This window comes from Stegastes partitus, unplaced genomic scaffold (assembly GCF_000690725.1).
Source record: "Stegastes partitus isolate 25-593 unplaced genomic scaffold, Stegastes_partitus-1.0.2 Scaffold645, whole genome shotgun sequence".
NCBI lineage: Eukaryota > Metazoa > Chordata > Actinopteri > Pomacentridae > Stegastes > Stegastes partitus.
Window position 1 is genome coordinate 188,544 of NW_007578376.1, and position 24,618 is coordinate 213,161.

At 44.8% G+C, this 24,618-nt stretch overlaps 1 protein-coding gene across 1 annotated transcript; it reads left to right on the plus strand.

Moving 5' to 3' along the window:
- The first annotated feature begins 1,521 nt into the window (after positions 1-1,521).
- nr4a3 (nuclear receptor subfamily 4, group A, member 3) lies at positions 1,522-24,132 on the plus strand. Its single transcript, XM_008289912.1, has 9 exons — positions 1,522-2,235; positions 2,878-3,048; positions 3,857-3,938; positions 7,661-8,496; positions 13,609-13,738; positions 14,269-14,432; positions 14,520-14,719; positions 18,906-19,084; positions 22,457-24,132. Exons 1-9 carry the CDS (start codon positions 2,149-2,151, stop codon positions 22,717-22,719), a joined length of 2,112 nt encoding a protein of 703 aa, XP_008288134.1. The 5' UTR covers positions 1,522-2,148; the 3' UTR covers positions 22,720-24,132.
- Positions 24,133-24,618: the final 486 nt, after the last annotated feature.

The following is a 24,618-nucleotide window of genomic DNA, read 5'->3' on the forward strand; positions in this document are numbered from 1 at the left end:
TTTTTTAAAGAAAACATATTTTTCTCTTCTTTACTTCGACTCTTGGTGATTATTCTGGATGGAAATAGGATACTTCAAGCGAGGTTATTACCACATGTAAAGACGGAACCGCTACAGCAAACCAGTAAGTAAAGTGTGAATGAATGAATCGCTGATATCTGAGTCAAAGCGCACGAACTCTCAGCTGTATATTTTCACGGTTAAACCACACGTGGAGCTGAATTTCCGCTCTTTTCTCCTCTCCTGTGTGCTTTCTGTCTAACTTTGTGCGTCTAACCTGTTGATATGTGTCCAGTATGCGCGTAAAGCTGCTCATATTGTCTGTCTGTGTGTGTGTCTCTCTCTCTCTCTTTCTCTGTGTGTGTGGTGTGTGCAAACGAAGCTGAATTTAATTTGCGCCGGGAAGGTATCATATCCTTTGCGGTTGTCATGGAAATGAGATGCCTCTCAGTCACACAATGAATAGTGGAGTCAGACGCACAAATGGTGTGAGTGGAGAATAGTCTAACCTACATTCAGGCAGGAGCTGGGAGAGGACAGTTAATGCTCTTTGATTTCATGCCATTTTTTCTGTCTCTTTTCTTCTATTTGGAGGCCTCTTGTAGGGTATTTTGTAGATGCTGTGCTTTTAAAGAGTGATTTTAAAAGTGGTGTGTTTGTGGGATGGTGGGTGTGTTTGTGTTTGTATGCCATGCCACTGAGCACTGGGTCGCCTTTAGATGAATTACACCTCTCCAGCAGTGCATGCTGTGCGTTTTGAGGGTTAATGCTCCATTGAAACATGTCAGATTTTCCTCCAGGAGTCTTCATTCATATGATAAGACTGAGCACATGGCCTCTCTTCCCATTCAAAAACTCCTAGAAATCAGATTTCCGAAGCATTTCCTCGTGACAACACAGTGAAATCTACACCAAAGTGATCCCAGTTTGTGATAAGAAGCTCACAGAGGAGAGCTGACTTTCCCAACTTGCTGATTTTACCTTTTCTTTTTTCTTTTTAAATCTCACACTCACTTTTACGCACGCAGGCAGCCCTGACAGCCTCCCTCTCAAGGCTGATTTACTGTACTCACATATTTCTCCGCTCCCTCCTTTATGTCCGCTCTTTTCTCTGTCTGTTTGCTGGAAGCCTCGCGCTGTCCGGGGTTATTGGTGGTAAAAGGGGGGCTACCGGGGGCTACCGGCGCTCCGGGGCGCGTGCTTTGCAGCTCTTATGTCGTTCTCTTGGTTACCGGTGCGCGCAGGGCCAGAGCCCCACCGGCCGGAGGGAGAAAGTGAGAGGAGGGAACCCGGTTTGTTCACTTCAACCGACTCTTGTAGTTGAAAAAAACAAAACAAAAACAGTTTCTTTTCTTTACTTTTCCCACTTTCAAGTCTCCACAAAGATTGTTATCAGTGCGCGCAATTTACGCACAATTACGCTCGTAAGAATTTCGGCTTATTTTGGCGTCTCTCAAAGAATGTCTGCTGTTACTGTAACCAGCTCATTCTTTTTAGGCGTAAAAGTTTTTCTCTTTTTTTTTCCTGCGCTCAAACGTCTCCTCAGAGCGCTGAAGAATGGCCCAACTGTTCCAAATCAACCCTAATCAAATCAATGTTCCACGGCTTGACTTGCTTGTTTACTCTGGTTTGTCTTTTTTAACTTTATTTCTGCGCTATTTGGAGTCATCACATTTGTATAAAAAGCCATAAAGGGAGCCATCAAAGGAGCGCAGTGTTTCCTCTCAGATGTTTGGCCTTAAAGTTTGGTTGAAAAGTGCTTGTTTCAGAGGAGGAGTCTGCTGTGTTGACACGGAGGTGAAGGGACTGGACGGGCTGCAGGTGCCTTCAGCCCTGAGAGGCGGTTATGAGGGCTGCGGCTTGTCAACAGGCTGCATTGAGACGCACACTGGGAGTCTGAGTGGTCTCTTAACTTGACCGTATCACAGAGGGTCTGTGTGCGTCTGGCGAAGAGAGAGAACGAGGGAGAGAGAGCGAGCGCATGTATATAAGGGAGTGTGCGGCAGAAAGGGGGCGCTCTGGGCCTTGAAATCCCGCCGCCCTGCTGCAGTCGCAGGGAGTTAGAGGCGCACGGCGCACAAGAGCCCGGCTGGTTTAGGTTTCAGGTCCGACTCTCCAAAATCTTCCTCGATTCGCGTCTCCCTCTGGATGAACCCTGAGCGGGCGAATACGGTGCTGATCAGAGGCAGGAGAAGCGATGGGCTGGAGGCTGCGTTCCTAAAAGTTGTCACATTTGTAGGTCTGTATTTCTACAACTTGTGCACTTTTTGTCAAGGCTGCTCGAATTTGAATTTTGCAGCGCAAAATTTCAATTATTATAATAACGGAGCTCAGTGTTAGAATGAAACCTGTCGCCCACGTACGTGTAACTTCTGAAATGAGCCAAAAGTCCTCAGTTGTGGTTCTTAGTATTCTTTTTGTAGCATGGATCCAGGGACACATTTAACGACAGAAATTGGTCCGTGTTTGATGTGAAGGTGCAAATCTTCTGCTTACTTTGCTTCTTGTGGATTTGCATGGATGAGTTTTAATTTAGACTGTGACATTTTGGTGATTTCATCCCGTCTTTACGCATCTTTCTGCCTCTTTTCATCTGATTTACTTAGTTTATCTGTTGCATTAGATATTTCTCAAAAAATAATCCATTTTAGGGGGAATGAGCCGGTTGCGCATTTGGTTTAAATTGCGCAAACATTTCTCTCAACCATATTTTTAGGAATGTAAAGAATGCTGTAAAATTCTCTAAATAAAGTTTAGATAACCGGTGTAAACACCTGAAAAAATCCTTAAAAAGTCGCTTCCTTTTCTTTGAATCTTGATGGTGTTTTTAATCCAGCCTCCTCCGTGGCTTTAACCCACACTTCTCTCCCCCACCAGGCACAGGTTCGGAAGAGCGCGCCCAGCCGAGCTCGGAGCCACGGCGATCGGACACTTCCTCAGCGACGCCCGCCGAGTCCTCCCCGCTCCAGGAGCCCTGTCCCGGCCGCAGCCACGCCACCCCTAAAACCCGGACACCCAGCACCATTCAGCGCGAAGCTCTTTCACCAGGTACAGACACCTCTCCGACCACTTTCTCTTTCTTTCTTTCTTTCTTTCTTTCTTTCTTTCTTTCTTTCTTTCTTTCTTTCTTTGTGCAGACTTGTCACAGCTCTCTCTCTCTCTCTTTTTTGTGGCGAGTTTTGGTGATGTTGAAAAAAATGCGTAAAAGTCCATTTAAGTGTTAAATCCGAATTTAAACATGACGGCAGTAATTTAGCTTATTTCTTTTGTCTGCTCAAACTCAGAAATATGTTTTATGAACATTGCTGGTGATCTTTTTTTTTTTTTCTTTGTGCGTTGCATCTCGTCAGCTCTCGTGTGTGTGTTAGTGTGTGTGTTGGTGTTGCGGCAGCCAAGACTTGACATTTCAATCTTTAAGATGAGGGAAGCTGAGGTCTCATCAATGACTCAGTGAGGTCTTTACATGTGACTCACATTGCAAATTGCAGTTATAAATATTTTTGTATTTTAAAACATATTTTTTCCTGAGTAAAAATCTGTGCCACATGAATTTGCATCCAAGCATTCTCCACTGTTTAATCTCAGTTTTATTTTATTTTATTTTTTTTGCTAAATTAAATAGAGGAGAGACCACTCAAACCTAAATATAGATAATCTCCCACTGGTGGTGTAATTGTGTCTCTGTGCTTTGTGTTTCTGTGTGTGCATATGTGTGAGAGGCCACTGAATCCAGACAATCTGTTTCACAATTCACTGACATTTAAAAAAAAAAAAAAAAAGGCAAAAGAAAGAGAAAGAAAATGTGTTTTTTTTTTTTTTGTATTCATGTCTGCACCTTCATGTCTTCATTTGTTAGATCTATGGCATTCTGACAATGAACAAGCGCACTCAGTTATTGGAACAGCTGCAGTTTGTCCAGTTGAAATGCACACCTCGAGGTTAGAGACTGTTTTCCCCCCTTTCGCCTCACTTTTACGCTGCACCACCTGTGTCTGACTCTGCTTGGGTTGTCTGTCCTCTTGCTTGCACACACACACACACACACACCAAAAAAAAACAACAAAAAAACACCTGCTTGCATGCAAGTGTAATAAAGGCAATCTGATGGTGGCGTTGGAACAGTGAGGGTTTTTTGTTGTTGTGGCTTAAAAATAAAGTGTTGGTGTGTTTGTGAGGAGAGGATGCAAGCTTGTGAGCGTGCTGTGAGTGAGGCTCGGCACCGAATGCGCCAAAGGAGAGTCTGAAGAGTGGTTTTACAGGTTCTCTTTAGGATGAGGGTGTATGTTATTAGCAGAGGGAGCACATACAGGTCCATGTTGACATCTTGTACATCAGTGACGGAGACAGCAGAGTGTGTGTGTGTGTGCGCGTGTGTGTGTGAAAAAGCAGCTTCTTTTAACTCCTCTCAGCTCAAATTATTAGAAAATGCTGGTGAAGATGCATGAACACATGTGCACACACACACACACTCTAACGATATGTGGCTTGACCTACTGACACGACACGCACAACCACAAAAAGTTCACCAGCGTACTCTCCTCTCCGAGCAGTTTTCTTTGGCGCTCGCCCGCTTCCTCCTCTGATGCCTAATCAGTTGAGAAAGTCTCGAGGTGTGTAAGCCCAGAAAAGGCCCCATGACGCCCATGTGTGTGTGTGTTTTTCCACGTGGGTTGAAGAGCTGGTCACTTGCAGAAGAAGAAGAAGAGAAAAAAAAAAAAGCAACAAGTCGATGACGCAAAGCACACGTAGGCCTGCAGCTTGAGTCATATCCTCAAACTAGAAAAAAAAAAAAAATCTCGCAACTTAATATTCCCAGTGAGACGTGGCTGACATACTTATTGGTGAATAATGGAGAAAAACATTTGTACAATAAGAACATTGTGGTTTTCCAATTTATTGTGGTTCTTCGGTTGTTTTTGTGAGAGATCACACTGGAAGAAAATGTGTGGGCTGAGATGTAACAACAAAAACTAACAGCTTAAATCAATATTTTTAAGTTAAAACACCTTCTCATGAAATTATATTCAACAAACAGACAACAGCGAGTTAGAATATTGAGCTTCTCCTCTTATGAATTGGTCCAGATGTGTTGAAATCCTGAACTCAAGCTGATAAATTGTTATCAAGCCAGTTTCCAATAAGTCACATCAACTTGAATTCAGCTTGAAATCAGCTTAACGCAAAAAAACTGAGTTTCAATTACAAACAGTGTCATGTTCAGGCAACACAATCCCGTCAAAACTTGTGAAATGATCCAGATGTGTCGAAATCCTGAACTCGAAGTGGAAAAAAAAGTTGTCTAGCAAATTTCACCAAGTCTCAGCAACTTTGATTTAGCTTTAAATCAACCTATTGCAGGGATTTGAGTTTAATTTTCACAAGATTTAAAATTAATGCAACACAAATATGCCAAATGGTGTGAGATTGTCCAGGCGCTTTGAAAACCTGAACTCAAGGTGAAAAAAAAGATGTCAAGCAAATTCAATGAACTTGCATCACCTTGAACTTGAACGCTTTAAATCTACTTAATGGAGTCATTTGAGTTTAAATTACACACAATATTAAGTTTATGCAATTTTACACAATTGTGTCAAACCAACCCTTAAAAAAAGAAAACTAGTAAAATAGATTTTTTTTTCTCATCTTGCAGTTTGACCTTTTGACTTCTAACAAACGATCAAACCTCGACAGAAATGCTTTTTCTTTTCTTTTCCATAATTAACGCTTTGAGTCACCCTCTTGTTTTTTCTTTTTTTCTTTTCTCAGCCCCCCTCGCAGCCAAAAACGCACGCTGCCCTTCAGGTATAATTTAATTGTGTTGCAGAGCGTCTGAATAAATGTGTCACCCTGCCTGCTTCCACTGTGACTGATATTTGCGCAGTTTATTAGGCGCAAATGACCGCAAACTAAAATAAGTTCCAGGCTGTTTTTGTATTAATAGGAGGGATTATCATGCGGGAGTTTTATTGATTTAAAAAAAAAAAAAAGGCAAACTAGGGCGAATGGAGGCATGTGTGAGTCCTCTGACAGCAGCAGCACCGACTTGTCCCGTATTTGGCTCCACAAACATGACGCGCAACGGAGACGGGGGCGATTACGCGCATGCTGGGCGTCAATGGGAGCAGCGCGCTGTTGACAGTTCCCGAGCAAACAGCGCAAAAAAAAGAAAAAAGAACTCAGACTGCGCACACACTCGACACACACGCACACACACACGTATGCATGCAGGTGTTGCGGATTACGTAAGAGGCCCGATAAGAGCACATGATGATGATGATGACCTGTTGCAGGAATATCCGTGCGTTTCTGTGCGGTTTGTGCAGCATCCAGCACCACCATTGGGTTCCATTATTATTTAATGTTATCTCATCTGCTTTGCCATCTGACTAACCAGAGCAAACACCCACCTACACACACAGAGCAACTTTGGATCTTGCTTCTTGCAGCTTCTCAACTAACTGTGGGATGTTCAGCAAGTGTTTGAGGTTGTGTGTGTGTGTGTGTGTGTGTGCAAATATTTCTATAATCCAGTGCAAAAAAAAAAAAAATGCAGGAAAATGAGTGCACATGGAAAGATTTGTTCACTAAAAAAGAAAGGTGCATTTTTATAATATTGTGCAATCCCTGACACCTTCAGAGCTGAAGAAAAATTGCCTGTTCCAATAGAGCTGTGCAGACGTTTTTAATGTTTAATCTTTGGCCTTTGTGTGCATGAGCCTCTTTATACCGTAGGGACTTTTTCTCTACGGTGCTTCTATCTGCAACCTCCTCCTCCAAGTCCTGCTTCTCTGTTTAAATCACTAATATATCATCACATTGTCTTCTCTAACTAATGATTGTTGCCACTAACACACAGAGTCACTCGGGTAAAATCACTCCCCTGACCTCCTCAGAATCAGCTGATTTTTATTTTTTTTTGTGCACAATAACTTTAATATATTTCATGATGACATACAAAAGCTTACCTTCGTGCTATGAATATTTTTGGAGTTCCGGGCCTTTAAAGTACAAAGAAGTGTGTTAATTTTGCACTTTTCCCATCATTTTTTTAACACATGAAATGTTTAGGGACGAAGGAGTTCAGATCAGTTTTACATCCACTCTACATGTTACAATATAAAGTCAAAATCCTGTTTTTGTGCTACAGGATTTTACTGTAACCAACTTTAAGGATCAATATTATGGGATAAATCATAGTTTCAACAGCATAACTACAGCAGTTTAATGTCTATGATGTGGGCTAATGGAAACAAGCGTTGATACCCTGGATGTGTTTTCTGTTTTCTGATAATTCACTGGAGAAAACTTTTTTAAAAAGTGCATTTTGGTGAACTGTTAAGGGTCATATCAGCACATGGGACGAGTTACAGCAAATGAAAAGTCTTATTTTTACCTACATTTGACACCAGACTCGGGATTCCTTCTAAATAATATTCTAATACAGACGTATTTTAAATTAAGATAAGATAGAACTTTATTTATCCTGAAGGAAGTTCTTGTGCTGTTGTGCGTAACAGTTCTGCTGATTCTGAGAGGGTCAAGTGGGAACCTTTTTCCAGATTTGCTTGATTTTAAATGGAGACTGTAAAGATGCTCTTTGGATAGAAGCCTCGATGTGTTCTGCTGCTCTAACCTCCATGTGTGCTGTGTTTCCCGGCAGACATGCCCTGTGTGCAGGCTCAGTACGGGCCCGCCCCCCCAGGCTCAGCCTACTCCGGCCAGTCCTTCAGCTACCAGGGTGACAGCTACAGCGCCGACCTCATGACCCCCGACTACACCAAGCTGGACCTGGGCGGGGGCGAGATCTCCGCCGCTGCCACCACCTCCCTGCCCAGCTTCAATGTCTTCGTGGAGGGCAGCTACGAGCCCAAGTCCTCCTGCCTCTACCAGATGCCCTCGCACAGGCCCACCATCAAGAAGGAGGAGGAGAGCTACCCGACCGCCCCGCCGCTGGAGGCCATGTCCTCCTCCACCATGTACTTTAAGCAGTCGCCCCCTTCCACCCCCACCACCCCGTCCCTGCCGCCCCAGCCCGGCACCTCCTTCCTGTGGGAGGAGCACTCCCTGGCCCCGCCGTCGCACCCTCACTCTCTGGGCTCCAGCCTGGAGACGGGGCCCCTCAAGTCCCCCCGCTTCCCGCACTTCTACCAGCACTCGCCGCCGCACAGTGGCGGCAGCGTCGGCGGCTACGAGAGTCTGGGAGGGGGCCTGGTCCGCACCTCTTCTTCCTCCTCCTCCTCCTCGTCATCAGTGTCCCACCCTCACGGGCCGCCCCTGGAGCAGCCCATGTACCAGCTGCACCGCGGGGCCGGAGGCAGCAGCCTCGCCTTCCGCTCCCTGGCCCTCGGCCCCTGCGGCCCTCTACTAGGGGACAGCCTGCCCTCGCCGCCGCCACGTGGCCCCCAAGGGGAGGGAACCTGCGCCGTGTGCGGAGACAACGCCGCCTGCCAGCACTACGGCGTCCGCACCTGTGAGGGCTGCAAGGGCTTCTTCAAGGTAAAAACTCTACACAGGTGCCGTTTCTGTCCGGTTCTTGTATCGCTCGGCTAAGTGGAGTTTCTGGCTTGAGTTTTTGACCTCACACATTCATAACTCACACTGCACCTTAAAATACCAACCCGGTATCTGCGAACTGGCTGCAGAACTGACTGACGTATTTCATTTTGAAACAGCCTTTCTTGCGTCCGCCTCGCTCCCACTCTACACCCGTCTCCGCTGCTCTCTAAATCATCTTTGGAGTCATTGCGAAAGCACAACACACCCACAAGGGTCGTCTCTCCCGGCAACCAAGTGGGCAAAGTGTGCGTATGTACGGCTTCAGCGTGGCTGCTTCAGTTGCGTGAGAAACACAGGATGATTTAAAAAAGAAAAGACATTCTCTCAGAGCGGCGGAGACGGAATCCTCCTCAGAATCAAAGTTTCCTCTCAGCGCGTTTATTGTGAATCAGTGGCCACAAAATTGACCACAATTCACAGACACAACGCTGGGGCCGCTATGAGTCAGGCTGAAATTTGGTCCGTTTAATGATTCAATCTAACACTTGATCTCACGTGCAGCTTCAAAAGCCAGTGTTTAGTCAGACTGGTTTTTCATATTCCCTCGTGCAAGTCAAAGAAACACAATAGACTTTACAAACAAACTTTCGACACGTGCCTGATATTATATAACTGCGCGGCTTGTCGGTGCATCAACTGAAACGACAGTAAGCTCACACTGGGTGACAGTGGAGTAATTTCTTTGCATAGATTTTGAATTATAACATTTTGTGGCACGCTTGTTAAGCATTCTATTGGCTGTGTGAGGCAGAATTAAGAGACAGCGAGGAGGAGGGTGCAAACGCGGAGCTAATTGAATAATGCCTCTGGTAGGTGGAAATGAATTATCCTTCTTTTCAATTAGTTTCACAATTTGTTTTTATTTAGTAATTAATGAGAGCAGCGTCTGGTGGCAGCAGGCTGCGGGCTGTGTGCTCGCTGCAGTGCTCGGCAGCCACAAAGCCTGTCAACCCTCGCTACGTTTCCTCCACGCACACACACACGTGCAGATGCAGCCGAGCGTGCACGCACACAACCACACACGCATATAGAAAAACATACAACATGTACAGATTTTTTGGTCAGGATGCAGCAACAGAAACCAAACAACCTGCTCTTCTTTCTCGCATTTTCTCACGCACGGCACCTTCCATTATCCTGATGGTTTTATTGTCCCCCTAAAAATATTTTCCTGATTATATTTAATTATCCGTGAATACTTATTACACATTAAACCATAGTAGGGGCCTTGCTGTAAATTATTGTTATTTCATTAGTGCAATTTGAAGCACATTTTCGCAGTGAATTAATTTTAGCTCTTAAACTAAGTCCTGCGTTTATTTTTTGGGGCCTGAATAATGCTTTCCATTCAGCGGTTTCCATTAATTCGCTGCTGAATTTTTTTAAAATGAAAAACCATCTCAGCTGTTAGTATAATACATTATGATTGTAAAAAGAACATTAAAGTCACCTGTTTTTTATGCACCCAAACTAGTCCACTACTTTAGTTGTGCTTTTAGCAACCAAAAGGTTCGCTGCATGCAGCTTTTTTAATTTCCACTGCCTGCACAGCAACATGTTAGTCACAGGAAGGTTGGGAGGTGTCAGTCTGGTGCTGAAAAACAAGCTGAATGGTAACTTACACATGTCTGAATCACTTAAACGCACACGAGAGGCGTGTAAGTTGATCATATATACACCCAAAAACATGCACGGACCTGGGCATGTGATCGCCTCAGCGCTTTGAATCAGAGTTATTCTTGCGAAGGAAATCATAAATGCCTACACTTTTTTTTTTCTGCACTTTTTGTACAGACACAGAGGTCTGAAGCAGGAGGCGGGATGGGATTTCGGGTGAGGAAAGGAGGAAGGGGGGCAAAGTCCCTAAAGGCTTTTAATTTAAGCCGGGGCTATTAGCACATGTTACATGTCAAGAATCTGCCTCTGCATGCCTCCATCCAGCCCCCACTGCACCCTCAGCATGAGAGCGTCTGCTAGCGTTGCATTTGTAGACTCCGAGCTCAATTAAGTAACTGTACATGCAAAAGTTTGCCTTTTTTTGATGAAATTTTGGGACAGACACGAGGACGAATTAAACTCACATACTTATAGGCTGCAGTGCACAATAAGGATCCTCAGGTTTGATAATCATGCCGGGATAATTTGATTTATGTGTATTTTTGTTCACCTGCAGAACACGGATATCAGAGACGAGTTAGCCAAACAATAGTAGCTCTTAGTGTCTCTGCTCAGACGCCAGTTCTGCTCAATGCTGCTTATTAGAAAGCAGAGTCACAAGAGCAGCAACACACACACACAGTAAAGACGGTAGACAGCAGGAGACAGTCAAGACAATTTATCAAAATCTTAATCGACCATTGCTGTCTTTTCTTGGAACCAGTTATCTCCTAAATTAAAGACCTGAGGTCACCCAGGAGAACCTCTTCCTCCTCCTCCAGCAACCACCTCAGTCCTCAAAGAATGGAAAAACCAGAGAAGTAACCGAATCTGTTTGGCTGTTTTATTTACAACTTCTACACCAAAAACTCGTGTAAAAGTCTCCAAACTTGTAAAGGTGTGACTAAATGTCTGCAGCTCCACTTGTCCGGACTCCCGCTGAAACCACATTAATGACCATAACTGACTTCTCCTTGCTCTCACGGGTCACTGGCCACTGAAGAGGGGGTGAGATGGGGGTGATGAGAGGGGTTGACGTTCGCCGCAGCGATCCACCGTGTCCATGGCAACCACTCTCATCCGGCACTGGCGCCCATTACGCGTCAGTTCCGCCGCTCGCGCCGCAGCGTATGGAATAATTGGTGTGTTATTGGTCTCCCGGGGGCACGGGCATGTGTGGCGCGAGGGGTTGCTAATTGGATTTATTTGTTTTGATGTGTTTTAGAGGCGTTAAAGAAATAAAAAAAAAAAAAGAAAGAAAGAGACAGAGAAAAGGGAGGGGAAGTCGTGGCACTTTCAGGGTGTTCCATTTGTGTAATTTACAGTTTGTTCTGCTCTGACTGGACTACGGGCTAGACAGCTTTTGCAAATGACAGCAATTATAACGTACATGTGTTTTGTGTTGTCTTTGTGTAACTGTTTAGCTGTGCAGATGTGCACCCCAGGCAGGGGCTTGGCCACCAGATTTAATCCTCGTGTCTGGAAAGACTGGCAGCATGGAGGCCTCAAATCCAGTCCTGCAAGCTTCCATCCAAACTCACATAAATAGAGACATTACTGCTATAAGCTGAGGAACAAATTGGCGCATAAACATTCAGGAATTTAAGAGTTTGATGCTTAAACTTGTCAATCACCGTCTTTCTATTTCAACGTCACCTCAAGTCACACGTGGACAAAACAGATGGTGTCGACTGATGTGGGTTTGTTCGAGTCTGATACAGATGAATCAGCCGAACCGATATTTGGAGTCGATATACATTTGCAGTGTTAAAACCACAAAGTACAAAACTTAATTGAAATGTCTTGAAATTTAACATTTAGCATCGGTTGAATTCAAAGAAAACTTTTCAATGTTATTATTCGTATACGGAAAGAGTTGTGGGCGGGGATTTGCCCAAGAGATGACAGACAGAAGCCACAAATAGTTTTTATCTGATTATTTTTTTATAGTTTTTCATCTATGTTGATTCTGTTACGAAATTGGCCAAAACAATAGGTTTCGTCATTTTTATAATGTAATCCAGGGACTATACTGAATTCGATAATTGACCAGTCACTTCCTACAAAACATGGCCAGCTAGAGGACCTTTGCTAGATCCATGCCCTGCTGTCCTACCCATACAGGTAGATTTTTATGGAGGATGCACAAACAGGAAAGAAGCAAAGATCCGCTGCAAAGTTAACTCATTGTGCCTAAACTTAGAGTTTTGTTCACATAAATAAAGACATTTCCACCACAGAACGAAGCAAAACGAGACACAGATTGATGGTAATTATGTTTTGTGCGGTAAAATCTTAGTTTGCTGTTGCCAGATCCATGTAGTGGAGTAAAACACTCAAATGTAGTTGAGTGGAAAACTGAGATGGAACAGAGTGAAATGCTGAAATGTAACAGAATAAAACACAGAAAAGTATGTAAGTAAAACAGTAAGAAGTAGTGAGATATAAATCTTAAATGTGATGTAGTTAAAGCAGAACTGTAGGTCTCACCCCAATGAAAACATGAAAGAAGCAGAGGACTTCTACTTTGGAAAACAGCTACTCAAAGATGCAACAATGTGGAGGCAAATTGGTGCGTAAAAGTTAACCAGCGTGCAGGAAATGAAGTGTTTGATGCCCAAAATATCCTGGAAGAGGGGGCACAGACCCCCAAATGCGCACGTAAAATCTACACTCGTGCATTAAAAAGCTGCACAGGAAATGGTGATATTAGTCTGCGCACGACAATAAATAAGTAAATAAAGCCGTGAAATCACCGCTTATTCCAGCTCATTGTGCCTTTTTACGCACAGCTCCATCCAGCCCCGTCATTTACTACCGTCTCAGTTATTATTGTCCTCCCTCCACGCGGTGCGGCGGCCGCGGCCCCCACGTGGCCCGTTTCTGATTTCATTTTAATAAGGTCAGTAATAATCGCGCGAGTCAGCCGAGGAGAAAACAGCTCCCGCGGGGCCCATCGATGCGCGAGGGGCCCCCGAGGTGCCACGAGCTGACCCGCGAGCTTCACAAACAATCTGATCACGCAGCTCTCGCGGCCGCCGCTGTCCTCCCCCCCTCCCAGTCCCTCCTCACCCCTCCTCACCCAGCCCCCCGTCTCTCGGGACCCGCCTCGGCACGCTCGATCCCCCCATTGTCAGCTCCGGCGCTAATAAAATTGTCCCTCCTGCAGGCGAGGCTTGTTGGAAAATTAATTTTATCTAATTATACTGATGTCACCGCCGCCTTTCAGCGCGTAATTAAAATCTGACCTGCGAGCTTCTGCTTCCATCCTTTGATGGGGAAAGGAAAAGGGGAGAGAGAAAAAAAAACACAGAAATTGAATTAAACAAATCAAATATTAGGTGTTGATTGTGTTTGGAGGCTGATTGTCGGAATGTGTGTTTCTTGTCTTCGCAGCGCACAGTGCAGAAAAACGCCAAGTACGTGTGTCTGGCCAGTAAGAACTGTCCGGTGGACAAACGGAGACGCAACCGCTGCCAGTACTGCCGCTTCCAGAAGTGTCTGAGTGTCGGGATGGTCAAGGAAGGTAGGAGGCCTCACGCTGCTCGCGCAACCTCCAGATTATGGACACAACTTTCAGTCAGGGTTCAACAGTCCTCTCACATCCCTGCAGTCATAGATGCAACAATATGGAGGCAAATTGGTGCTTAAAAGTTACCCAGAGTGCAGCAAATGAAGTGTACCCTAGAGCAGCATCACACATCCCTTCAGTCACTTCTCTCTTGTGAAAGAAACCAAATCGAAAACTCTCATCAAAACAATCAGTTTACACTGAATCCAGGTTGACCATGGAAGCTTCAGTGTCATCACTTTCTGCTGCACAGCCGAGATGTTTTGCTGATGTGTACAATCAGCTGCCCTCCTTTCTCTGAGGTTTCTCACTTCTCATGCATCCTGTAATACACACACATGCCTGAACACACATGTTTTTGTATCACACACACACATCTGCAGCCTCCAGAACAGCTCCACTGCCATCTGCTGGCTGCAGCCTCCTGAGTTTGGGAGAAGCTCCACAGTTCTGATAGCAAACCTTCTCCTTCCTCTTGCTCACAGTTGTTCGTACGGACAGTTTGAAGGGGCGTCGAGGCCGTCTGCCCTCCAAACCAAAGAGCCCCCTGCAGACGGAGGCGTCTCCTCCGTCTCCTCCGCTCAGCCTGTTGTCCGCTCTGCTCAGGGCTTATTCCCACTGCACACCCCGAGACCTTGACTACAGCCAGGTACCTTCACCGCTCCCTCGTATTCATAAACATGGCCTCTTTAGGGAGCTCTTTCGGTGACGTTTCTGCTCTCTCCTCGTCCCACAGTTCAGCGCTGCCGACCCTCCGTCCTCCTCCTCAGACGCAGAGCACATCCAGCTCTTCTACCGGCTGCTCACCATCTCCATGGAGACCACGAGGTGCTGGGCCGACCGGCTGCCCGGCTTCTCCGAGCTGCAGCGGGACGACCAGAACCTGCTCATAGACTCGGCCTTCTTGGAGCTGTTTGTCCTGCGACTGGCTCACAGGTAATTTCACACCTCACTCCGCTGTAGAGTTTGTGACGTTGACAGTGATGTTGGGTGGAGCTGAGCGAAGGATGCAGCGACGGTGCCCCTGCAAAGGAGCACAACTGCTTTGCTGCAACGATGCAAATCTTCAGCAAAAACTTGCTGCTCAGATGTTTGTGAATTTTCAAAGCAAATGACTGCTTAAACCTCCAATCTGCACCCAGTGAGTCACGCCGGCTCACAGGTTAGAAGTCAGAGCCCGCTGACAACTTCTAACACTTTTAATTTAACTTTTCTCCACCTCTGAAATGTTTTGATTCCCAGCACACACCCACGACTTTGTTCGCAACTCTGTTTTGGCATCTGACGTCTTGTTAAGAACAACAGGCCTTTAGTATCCTTTTACCGTTAAACACAGTGTGCTGTAAGTGTGCTGGCAGAGCGGCGCTGCTGCTGTGTTGGTGTATCTCCAGAGTGGGAGGAGTGGAGCTGAGTAATCGCCATATGAACCAAATTATGAATGGAGTCTGTAGCTATGACAGCAGCTACGCCCACAGAGTTCCGCTCGGCTCGAACTGATATCTGACGCACAGAAAGCTCAGTGTGTGCTCTGAAACTGTGCTAACATTGTGAATCGACGGCATCGATTCCATCTGAGGAGCCGGTCAGCTGAGGAGCTCAAAAGGCCCCGTTATGGAAGCAGATACATATTCAGTTCAGCTGACTGGAAAAAGAAGAGAATTGACTTCATTTGCTTCCAGAGTTGCGTGTCTGTGTGTGAGCACGTGGATACCCATGGTGCCGTTGTGACTGCTCCGGCCCGGCTCCGCTCTCACTATCGCCCCTGGTTACCAGTCTGCTCCCGCAAGGCATGTGGCTGGTTAAATTTATGGGGGAGGGCTACGAGCTCATCCTTTTGTCTGCGCTTGTCGTCCAGGGCAGAAGACCAACACAGTCGCTTACTCACACACACTGATGATGCAGAGTCCCGGCTCCGTCCTCCTCCTGGCTCCAGGTGCAGGGTGGGTAGAGGCTGGGTGGTGGCATCACAGGCCCAGCAGGAGGTGGGGATCGGGCTCTGACTCATTCTGGAAAGGGTGGACTCGCTGCTCGCCTTCCCACGGCAGGGAGAGGAAAAACGAGCACGGTTTTATCTCCTCGTGAGAGCGGCGGATGCATCCGTACGCGCGACCCCACGGTGACCCCGTCCTGAACCCAAAAGCCCCGCAGACCCCCAAACGCACATCTGTGTGCTTGCATGTCCTCGGCAGAGTAAATTTGCTCCGCTGCTCTCCCGGGCCGGCATTGCTGCGAGCGCCCCGTTACCAAACAGTTTCTGTGGTTATTGGTTGATTACCGTGGTGACAGTGTCGTCAGGGGTGAGAGGAATGTGTGGCAGACATCCAGCTGTGTCTGTGTGTGTGTGTGTGTGCAGCTTTGCTCATGTGCTACTATCACACACGGGTCAAATAGTATTTGCAAATAATATTATGTAATATTATAATAATGGTGTTTTTAGGCAGCGCTGTCGAGGCTGCAAGATACTGGAAATACTGACTTTGAAACATTTAGTTTTTCTGCAAGATATGATGAAAAAATACCAGAATTTTAAAACCGTTGTTTGCTATTTGGAAAGATTTTATCATTATGCAGTTGTTATTGATTTTGCAGAGGAGTTTATCTGCAGAGAATAGAGGAAATATTTTGTATAAAAGCTGTTCTTATGTGGTAAAATAGTGGGAGGTTTTTGCTTTGCATTCAGTTTCAGTTTTACACTCGTCATGCAGAGTTTTGTGCTGCAGATTTAAAAGCTCAAACAAATTGTTGCTTAGTTTAGTACAAGATGATGGAGCCGCTGTCTTCTTTTCTGTAGCCGTAAAATATTTCCGTGCAACTGATTTTCTTTTTGCCAACCAAGTCTCTCTTTGCTGTCATTTTGCTGTGCACATGCGGAGCCTAAAAACAACAACTTGGTGTGTTCAAGAAGTTTTTAATCAGACTGAATGATGCCCTATCAGACAGACTTCTTTTGAAGATTAGCCCTGGAAAATGGAAATGTAGGGAAAAAAAGCAGCAAAAAAGTTGTAGCGTGGTGTGTTTGAGTTGCTCTGCTACACTTCAGATGTTCACTGTGGTGTTGGTGCTGAAACGATAAATTGTGCTCAGAGAAAAATTCACTCGTAAATTGTGGACCTCGTGAGTTGGAAACAACTTGAGGCTTTTTAACTCCAAGTTTCACCTCATTTGCCACCCCATTGGTTTAACTTTGGAGCATTTTACCGTCAGTCTGTCACTAAAACACACTCAATCCACCAGGACTTAAAGACAAGCTGAAAGTGAAAGAATATTTTGACCTTTTCTTTTTTTTTTTTACTTAGCTTGAATCTTTGCATTTCTTTTCCATCTAGAATGCTGTGTCACATTTTATGAGGAAAAAATGCAGCTTCTGCAATTTGCATATTGCAAACATTGCGACAGCGAAACCGTTCACAGGGATTGTTCACACACAAAAGAACCTTTTCAGGAAATCCAGAAATGCGCTCTGTTCATGCTCAGATTTGGTGGGAACTTGTAAAACAGATAAATGTGTGTCTCTGCATGGCTGCGCCTGTCTGTGCAGCTCTGCTCATGTGCTACTATCAGCCGCAGATCAAATAGTATTGTGACATAATGTTATGTAATAAAAATAATAATGTTTTCGAGCAGCTCGGTGTATTAAAGGCATATTTACTTTTCATGGCGATGCTGGAAAAAGCGCATACTTGTGATGTTTTAGCTTCAAAGTTTCCACTCATTTGTTTCTGGTGGATTTAATGTCAAGTTTGCAGCTTCGTCCTTTCATTCTATTAATGAAACACCGAGGATTGTTCACACACAAAAACTATTTTAGAAAATCCAATATTTACAGTGTAGTCATGCTAAATTTGTCATGCTAAATACACTACCCTTAAATAGGGCTGCAGCTAACAATTACTTTTATTGTCAATTATTTTCTCGATTAGTTGTTTCGTGTATGAAAAATCTGAAAATATTACAAAGTCCAATATGACAAACGTCTTGTTTTATCCGTGATGCAAAGATATTCAGTTCACTGTCATAAACGAGGAAAGAAACCAGAAAATAATCACATTTAAGAAGCTGCAATCCAAAAATGTCTTTTTTGCTTGATTTTTTTTTTTTTAATTACTCAAACCGACTAGTTGATCATCAAAATAGCTGTTGAATAATTTATTAGCCGACAGCTGATCGACACGCGGCTCTAATCAATAATGTGAAACGGTGTACATGAAAGCGTTTCCTGACTTGAACCGAAGGGTTAAGGTCAAAAACAAACTGCTCTGTTTTCCCTCAGTAGCAGGTGACGATGATGCACTTCCTGCTCTGTGCATCACCTCCCAACACCTCGTTTACTGTCTTCTCTCTGCCCTCGCTTCGGTACATTCTGGTCCCGTTGGCTCGTGTTAATCGTTTTCATTTGCGTGCATAAAAGAGAAAAGATGTTTTTAACGTGTGTTTGATTATGTTCAAGCATCTTTGTGCATGTGTCGGGCCGAGGGTGGGTGGAGCGCCTCTTTTAAACCATACCAAGGATAATTAGACGCAAATGGCATCGCATCTTATCCCCATAACTGCTAAGCCAATGTTTGTGCAGGGTGTAATTTGAGGCTCCCCCCCCCCCCTTTTTTCCCCCTGATTCTCTACATTCTCAGTCCTGCATCTTCCATCTATCGTAGCTTTCTGTCTTTTTGCTGCACAAACTCTCCACTTCTTCTGGCCTCTAATAAAGACCAGTCCGCTCCCGCGCTGCTCGATGTTGTGTGTCGTGAGTAAGTGATGGTTAAATACATCTGAGAAGCCTTTTCATTTCCTCATTAAAGCTTTGTGTTTCCACTGCACACCACAGCCCGGGCACATTAAAGCCATTACCTATCTGCGCCTGCACACAGCCCTCTGCCCTAACCCTTCACCCCGCCCCACCGCAAGGAAACGCAGGAATGTTCTAAAATGCTATAATTTGGAAAACACAACCTTAATCAGCTGCATGCCAGTGTTTGATGTGCATACTGCCAGCGTTTCTCATTGTTTTTTATTGTAATTGTTTCCTTGCCCCTGCTATCTCAAGCGATATTTACAATACAGGAGGGAAAACGCAGCGTTTCACTGGAGACCTCCTCCTTCTTCTCTTCTTCTTCTTGTTTCTCAGGTCGATGCTGTCGGACGATAAGCTCGTGTTCTGCAACGGTTTGGTGCTGCACAGGTTCCAGTGCCTTCGTGGGTTCGGGGAGTGGCTGGACTCCATCCGGGACTTCTCCACCCACCTCCAGAGCCTAAACCTGGACGCCTCCGCCTTCGCCTGCCTGGCTGCCCTCGTGCTGCTCGCAGGTAACGACGGATTTTAAAATTACCAGCAGGGAAGAATGTAATTTAACCCGTGAACAGAACCAACCACATCTTTCCGTCGCCGCTGCACACAAACACGTCAATCATCCAAGCTGCTTTTATGTAAAAAGAAAAAAAAACATCTGCGCGTATGTTTGTTTTGGGGTTTTTTTTCCCTCACTGTGGGTTAATTTTTCACTGCAATATGAAGTCCCACACCTCTGTGGAAACATCACAGCCATGACGAGGAGGAAAGAAACTGTCTTTAAAAAGTTATGATGCCAAAAATCATAAAAACGTTGAATTTCTTTGATTTGCATTTTGCAACAATAAAAATATATATATTTTATAAAATGGATATAAATTATGTGCAACATTTTACCAAGTGCACAAAAGTGTTGCCAGCACTGGGTTAAAAAATGGTGCCTCCACATGTTATATATATTCTGTCCTCTCTGCTCTTGTGCACTGCCTGCAATTCAGCTGAAAACTTTCAGATTTTTTGTTAAATGACTTTTGGTTCCAGCTGAGTCATCAGTGGCCTTTCTGTTTTTACAGTTTCTGGCTCTGATAAATGGTGTCATTTTGCAGGGTTTCTAAAAGATAACCTGCCTTTCGATCAGGCTTTGGGGCTCATTCAATTGAATATTTAGAAACAAACATGCACACGCTCCTTCTGGGCTTCTTTCCTTTTGTCCCCTGCTTGCTCTGTGGGTGATTCGATGTGACAGCGATCAGGTGGACACATCCACCAACGTCACACATACGCTCAAAGACGCACACGTGTTCCTGCACATCTCCGCTTGAAACAAGAACCCGACACCCAGAAGCACCTGCTGCACCTGCCGCACACCTGCTGCTCTAATCAGCGCGGAGGAGAGTCGCAGCTTTTTTCTGCAAACATGCGTCTTTGGCTGTGCATTAGAAACCCGAAGGCGACAGAGGATATCCTGCAATTACGGCTTCAGAATCTGTACATTAATGTGGTAAAATCCCCATGACTTCACCCTGCCCCCTCCACCGCCGCCTCCTCCACCTCCTTTTTTTTCCGTCCGAGCCCTCCAACCCCATCCTCGCTCTCTGGGGGAGCACTTAACTCTGTGCCTGATCGACCAGCGCCACTGTGGATGCGCGGCTCTGGAATGGCGTCCGCGGCGCTCTCAGCAGCGCTCTGCCACCTCGGCAAAGCACACAGGCGCATAGCGGCGGCCGAGCCACCAGAGCCGCCGGGGGATCGACCGCTTCAGAGTGGCCCGAGCAGAAAAGGCAGCCATCGATCTCTCCCCAGGAGTGAACAGAGGAAGAAGGGGAGAGCGGGGAAGAAAGACGAGGGAGAGTGTGCGAGTCTGAAAAGCCGCCGTGAAAGGAGGGCTGGAGTGACTCTGCATCAGCAAACACAACAAACAAAAGAGTCACATAAACAAACAATAAATAAGCTTCAGATAATGGATACCTCAAAGTGAGACTGGTGTTAGTGACAGCCTCCCTGTAGCACAGACTTGTGTGTGTATATATATTTATATATATATATTTGTGTGTGTGTGTGTGTGTGTGTGTGTGTGTGTGTGTGTGTGTGTGTGTGTGCAGCACTGGACACGCTGTTCTCTGCAGAATGAGTTAGTGTCACATTAAGCCTGCTACGAGTGCCACTGGAGTTGCTATGGGCAGCAGTGTGTGTGCGTGCATATGTGTGTGTCTCTTCCTAATTTCATTTGGCAGCTCACAGGGCCAAATAATCAGCTAATTGTTGAGCACTTTTGTTTCCGTCTTAAACAGCAGCGACGGTTTTGTGAGTCAGCAGAGGTTTAAGAATATGTATATATATGCTCATATATATATATAAAAATATGTGTGTGTGTGTCTGTGTGTGTGTGTGTACGTACACAGTGTGCAGAGGCCTTATTAGGTTAGACTGAGTATTGATCTGCAGAGAATGAGGCAGGTTAAGGCCTGTTAAGAACATGAGCCATACAGGCTAATGAGGTGGAATTCAATATAAAAGAAGATGTAGCTAATGCGCTCTCAGCTGAATGAGCTCTGAGGTCATTCCATGTAAAATCAGCCAAATCTGGGAAAAGTCCCCTCCTTTTTTGTTGTTATTTGTAATGTGCAATAGCTTCAGTACATCTAATGGTGCATGCACATTTTTATCTTCATACTGTGAGTTATTTTCAGAGTTCAACACCCTCAAAGTACATAGAAGTGGATTAAAATTTCTCGCTTTTTCAATCATTTCGGAGCCTCATAACTTCCCCACTACAGCAGACAGACTCTGGGCTAAAAAACACACTTGAGCTTTGTTAAAAACTGCCACCAGATCAGTTTTACATCCACTCCAGGTGTCACAATCTAAAGATAGACTCTCATTTTTGTGCAACATGATTTGTTTTATAACCAACTTTGAGCATCAGTATTGTTAAAACTGCACCAGTTTAATATTTATGACATGGAGTCATAGAAACAGGCATTGCTGGCCTAGATGGGTTTTCTGTTTTCTGATCATTCACTAGAGAAAACTTTCAAGAGTCGGTAAAAATAATTTCTCATATATTAGCACATATTTTGTTCCAGTGCTTCTTGAGTGTCGACAGATTATATTCCCAGAGTGACTCTAAGGCAGCAGCTAAGCTTCATCAATACCAGCATCAATACTGGGCTCGTTGCTCGGCTTCAGGTGGAAGTTAAACGTGCAAATCACACCTTTGTACATGTTGTTTACTTATACAGCGCTCACTCAGTCAGATTTATCGTAGTTTTAATTCGTAAACAGAATTTTACATTTTGCAAGTGTCAAAACACACCTAGAACAGAAACTAGTTCTGACGGAGAAGGAGTCACGTCTAGAAGGTGACCTGGTATCAAATGTAAGAGCGACCGTCCATCACGCACGCTGATATGAGCCGTGACATTTTACCCAAAGTGCACTTGTTTGAAGTTTTCTCTGGTGAATTATCAGAAAACAGAAACACATCCATGCTTGTTTCTATTAGTCCACATCACAGACATTAAACTGCTGCAGTTTTGCTGTTGAAACTAGGATACATCCCATAATATCGATGCTCGAAGTTGGTTATAGAAAAATCGGGCTGCACAAAAAAAGGCTTTAGATTTGGACACCTGGAGGGGATGTGAAGCTGATTTAATTGCAGTTTTTCACAGAACTTTCACAAACGTTATGAGGCTCAGAAATGTTGGAAAAGTGTGAAATTTGAACCCACTTCTGTGTAATTCAAAGTAAAGTGACTGCACATTAAATATCAGCTGATTGAAGGGATCAGGTGGGACGACCTGATTGATTTTTCGTGGACTGTGATTTTTGTCTCCGTGGACTGTTAAATGAATGATTCTAACGTCGCTCTTCTCTTCTGTCCACAGAGCAAGTCCCGGGTCTGAAGGACTCGAAGCGGGTCGAGGAGCTGCAGAATAAAGTGATTTGTTGTCTCAGAGACCACCTGGGCTGCGGCCCGTCCTCCTCCACGTCCAAGGCGCCGCCTCCTCTGAACCGCATCCTGGGTTTACGGGCGGAGCTGCGTTCCCAGCGGACCCAGGGCCTTCAGCGGATCTTCTACCTGAAGCTGGAGGACCTGGTGCCGCCGCCACCGCTCATCGACAGGTTTCTGGACACTCTGCCGTACTGATCGCGTCCTGTTCGGGCCTTTTTTTTTAAAAAGAAAAAAATTTCCCCCTATGGAGCATGTGCACACTCACCCAGAAAGAGAGACTGGCCTGCTCCCGACCGAGCAGAGAGAGTCAATCAGATGCTTTTTCACTCGAAGGGACAACCAAAACAAGAGCGCCTTTCACTCCAACGGACAAATGCTTTTCACCTGTATAAAAAAAAAGACTCTTTCAAAAAACAAAAACAAAAAAAAAACGCTTTACCACTTTTTATTTGATCCTCCTGTTTTTCTGAGGAGGACGCTGATGAGACGGAGCAGGAAAATGACTGTCCTCTCTCCGTCCGGGTGGCAGCTCATTCTGCAAAAACAGAAAAGAAAGAAAGAAAGGTTTATGAGTACTGCTGATCTGTGTGCTGAACTCTTTCTAGCAAGTGTAAGAGAACGTTTGCGGCCTGCTGCTGCAAGGAGGTGAGGGAGTTTTGAAAAGGTCAGAGGTCAGACAGCGTAGAAACATCAGATATGTCATAAACACACGGACGTGGCTGTTGAGGTGGGCTCTTAATTACAAGTGCAATTTCTTAAGTGCTATCTCGCCACAAAGAGGAAGAGCCAGAGGAGGAGGAGAAAGAGAAGGAGGAGGAGGAGCGGTCTAATTTCAAACTCTAAATTATTTTAATACAAAGACTTGTACTGTACTGTCAGTAGCTGAAAGAAAGAAAGAAAGACTCCATCTGGTTTCAGGAGGCAGATGTGAAGCTGCGCACTAACGTTCGATGACTGAGTCACCCAGACTTGAACTCGCTCTGCTCTGTCGCTTTTTTTTTTCTTTTTTTTTTTTATGATTAACTCGTTTTTGAAAATCGTAGGTCGAGTCAGGAGGACGGAGGAGTGAGCGCTGGGGCGGAAATTGGCTTTTTGAAGCACTTACACCCTGAGAAAGGGCTAGAAGCACAGACACACACCCTGCCTGCCTGCCTGCCTGCTCGCCCGGAAGACGGACTGACGGACGGACGGACGGACGGCGGGGAGTCGGAGGGTGCTCGACAGATAGCTGTACGTCCAGGGAGTGAAACATTCCACATTCATGCTCTTCTTTTTTTTTTTTGTTTGTATGTTTTTTTCATTTCTGTCGTGGCGGCTGCGTGAGAGTGTGAAGGACAAACCAGTCTTTTGTGCGCTTAGAGAAGGCCGGATCATATGCATGGTGTGTTTATACGCTGTCAGAGCTGCCGTAAGCCTGTCAAAAAGAAAAACAGCTCGACCCGTGTTTGTGTCTCAGACTGCGGCTCTGCGGGGAATCTCCCACCAACCCACTCACACACTCACGGCGGCGAGTTTTCAAGATGAAAAATTCTATAGATATAAATATAAATATATATATATAAATATATATATACAAAACTAATATTTTGAAGTGTTTTTAGCTTTTTCAAATATTGTGGTACGAGTTGTGCATTGTTTTTTTTTGTTTTGTTTTTTTTTTGAAAAAGAAGAAGAGAAACAAAAAAAAGGGAAAAAAAAGTTGCTGTTTTTTCAATGTCCCTCTTTTTTGGTTAGAGTTTCCTGTTCAATTTATTTTTTTTCTTTCTCTTTGGTTCACTGGATTTTTTTTTTTTTCTGTTCAGCACTTTGAAATCATAAACTAGTTCTGATTATTCTGAGCCGCAGTGTCCTGTGTTTTCTTTAAAAATGCACGTTGCTGTTGTCGTGGTAAATTCAGAGGTTTTGTTGCGATATTAAAAACAAGAGCTGAAGGCAGAAAGTCACTCTGACGGTTACGCTAAAAACAAGCCTGGATGATCGACTCACCTTCAAGTTTCAGCAGTAAAATATCACATTTCTGTCACAAATCTTGCATTTTACATTTTTTTTTAAAGGAACACTGAGGTCAGATTTGAACTACATTTACACAGAATA

What these genes read in the sequence shown, in the direction of transcription:
- nr4a3 (XM_008289912.1), top strand. Translation starts at nt 2,149, where the DNA reads ATGAACCCTGAGCGGGCGAATACGGTGCTGATCAGAGGCAGGAGAAGC. An exon ending in GTTGAAATGCACACCTCGAG is followed by an intron (nt 3,939 to 7,660) that starts GTTAGAGACTGT and finishes GTTTCCCGGCAG; the next exon opens with ACATGCCCTGTGTGCAGGCT. An exon ending in GTCCTGCGACTGGCTCACAG is followed by an intron (nt 14,720 to 18,905) that starts GTAATTTCACAC and finishes CTTGTTTCTCAG; the next exon opens with GTCGATGCTGTCGGACGATA.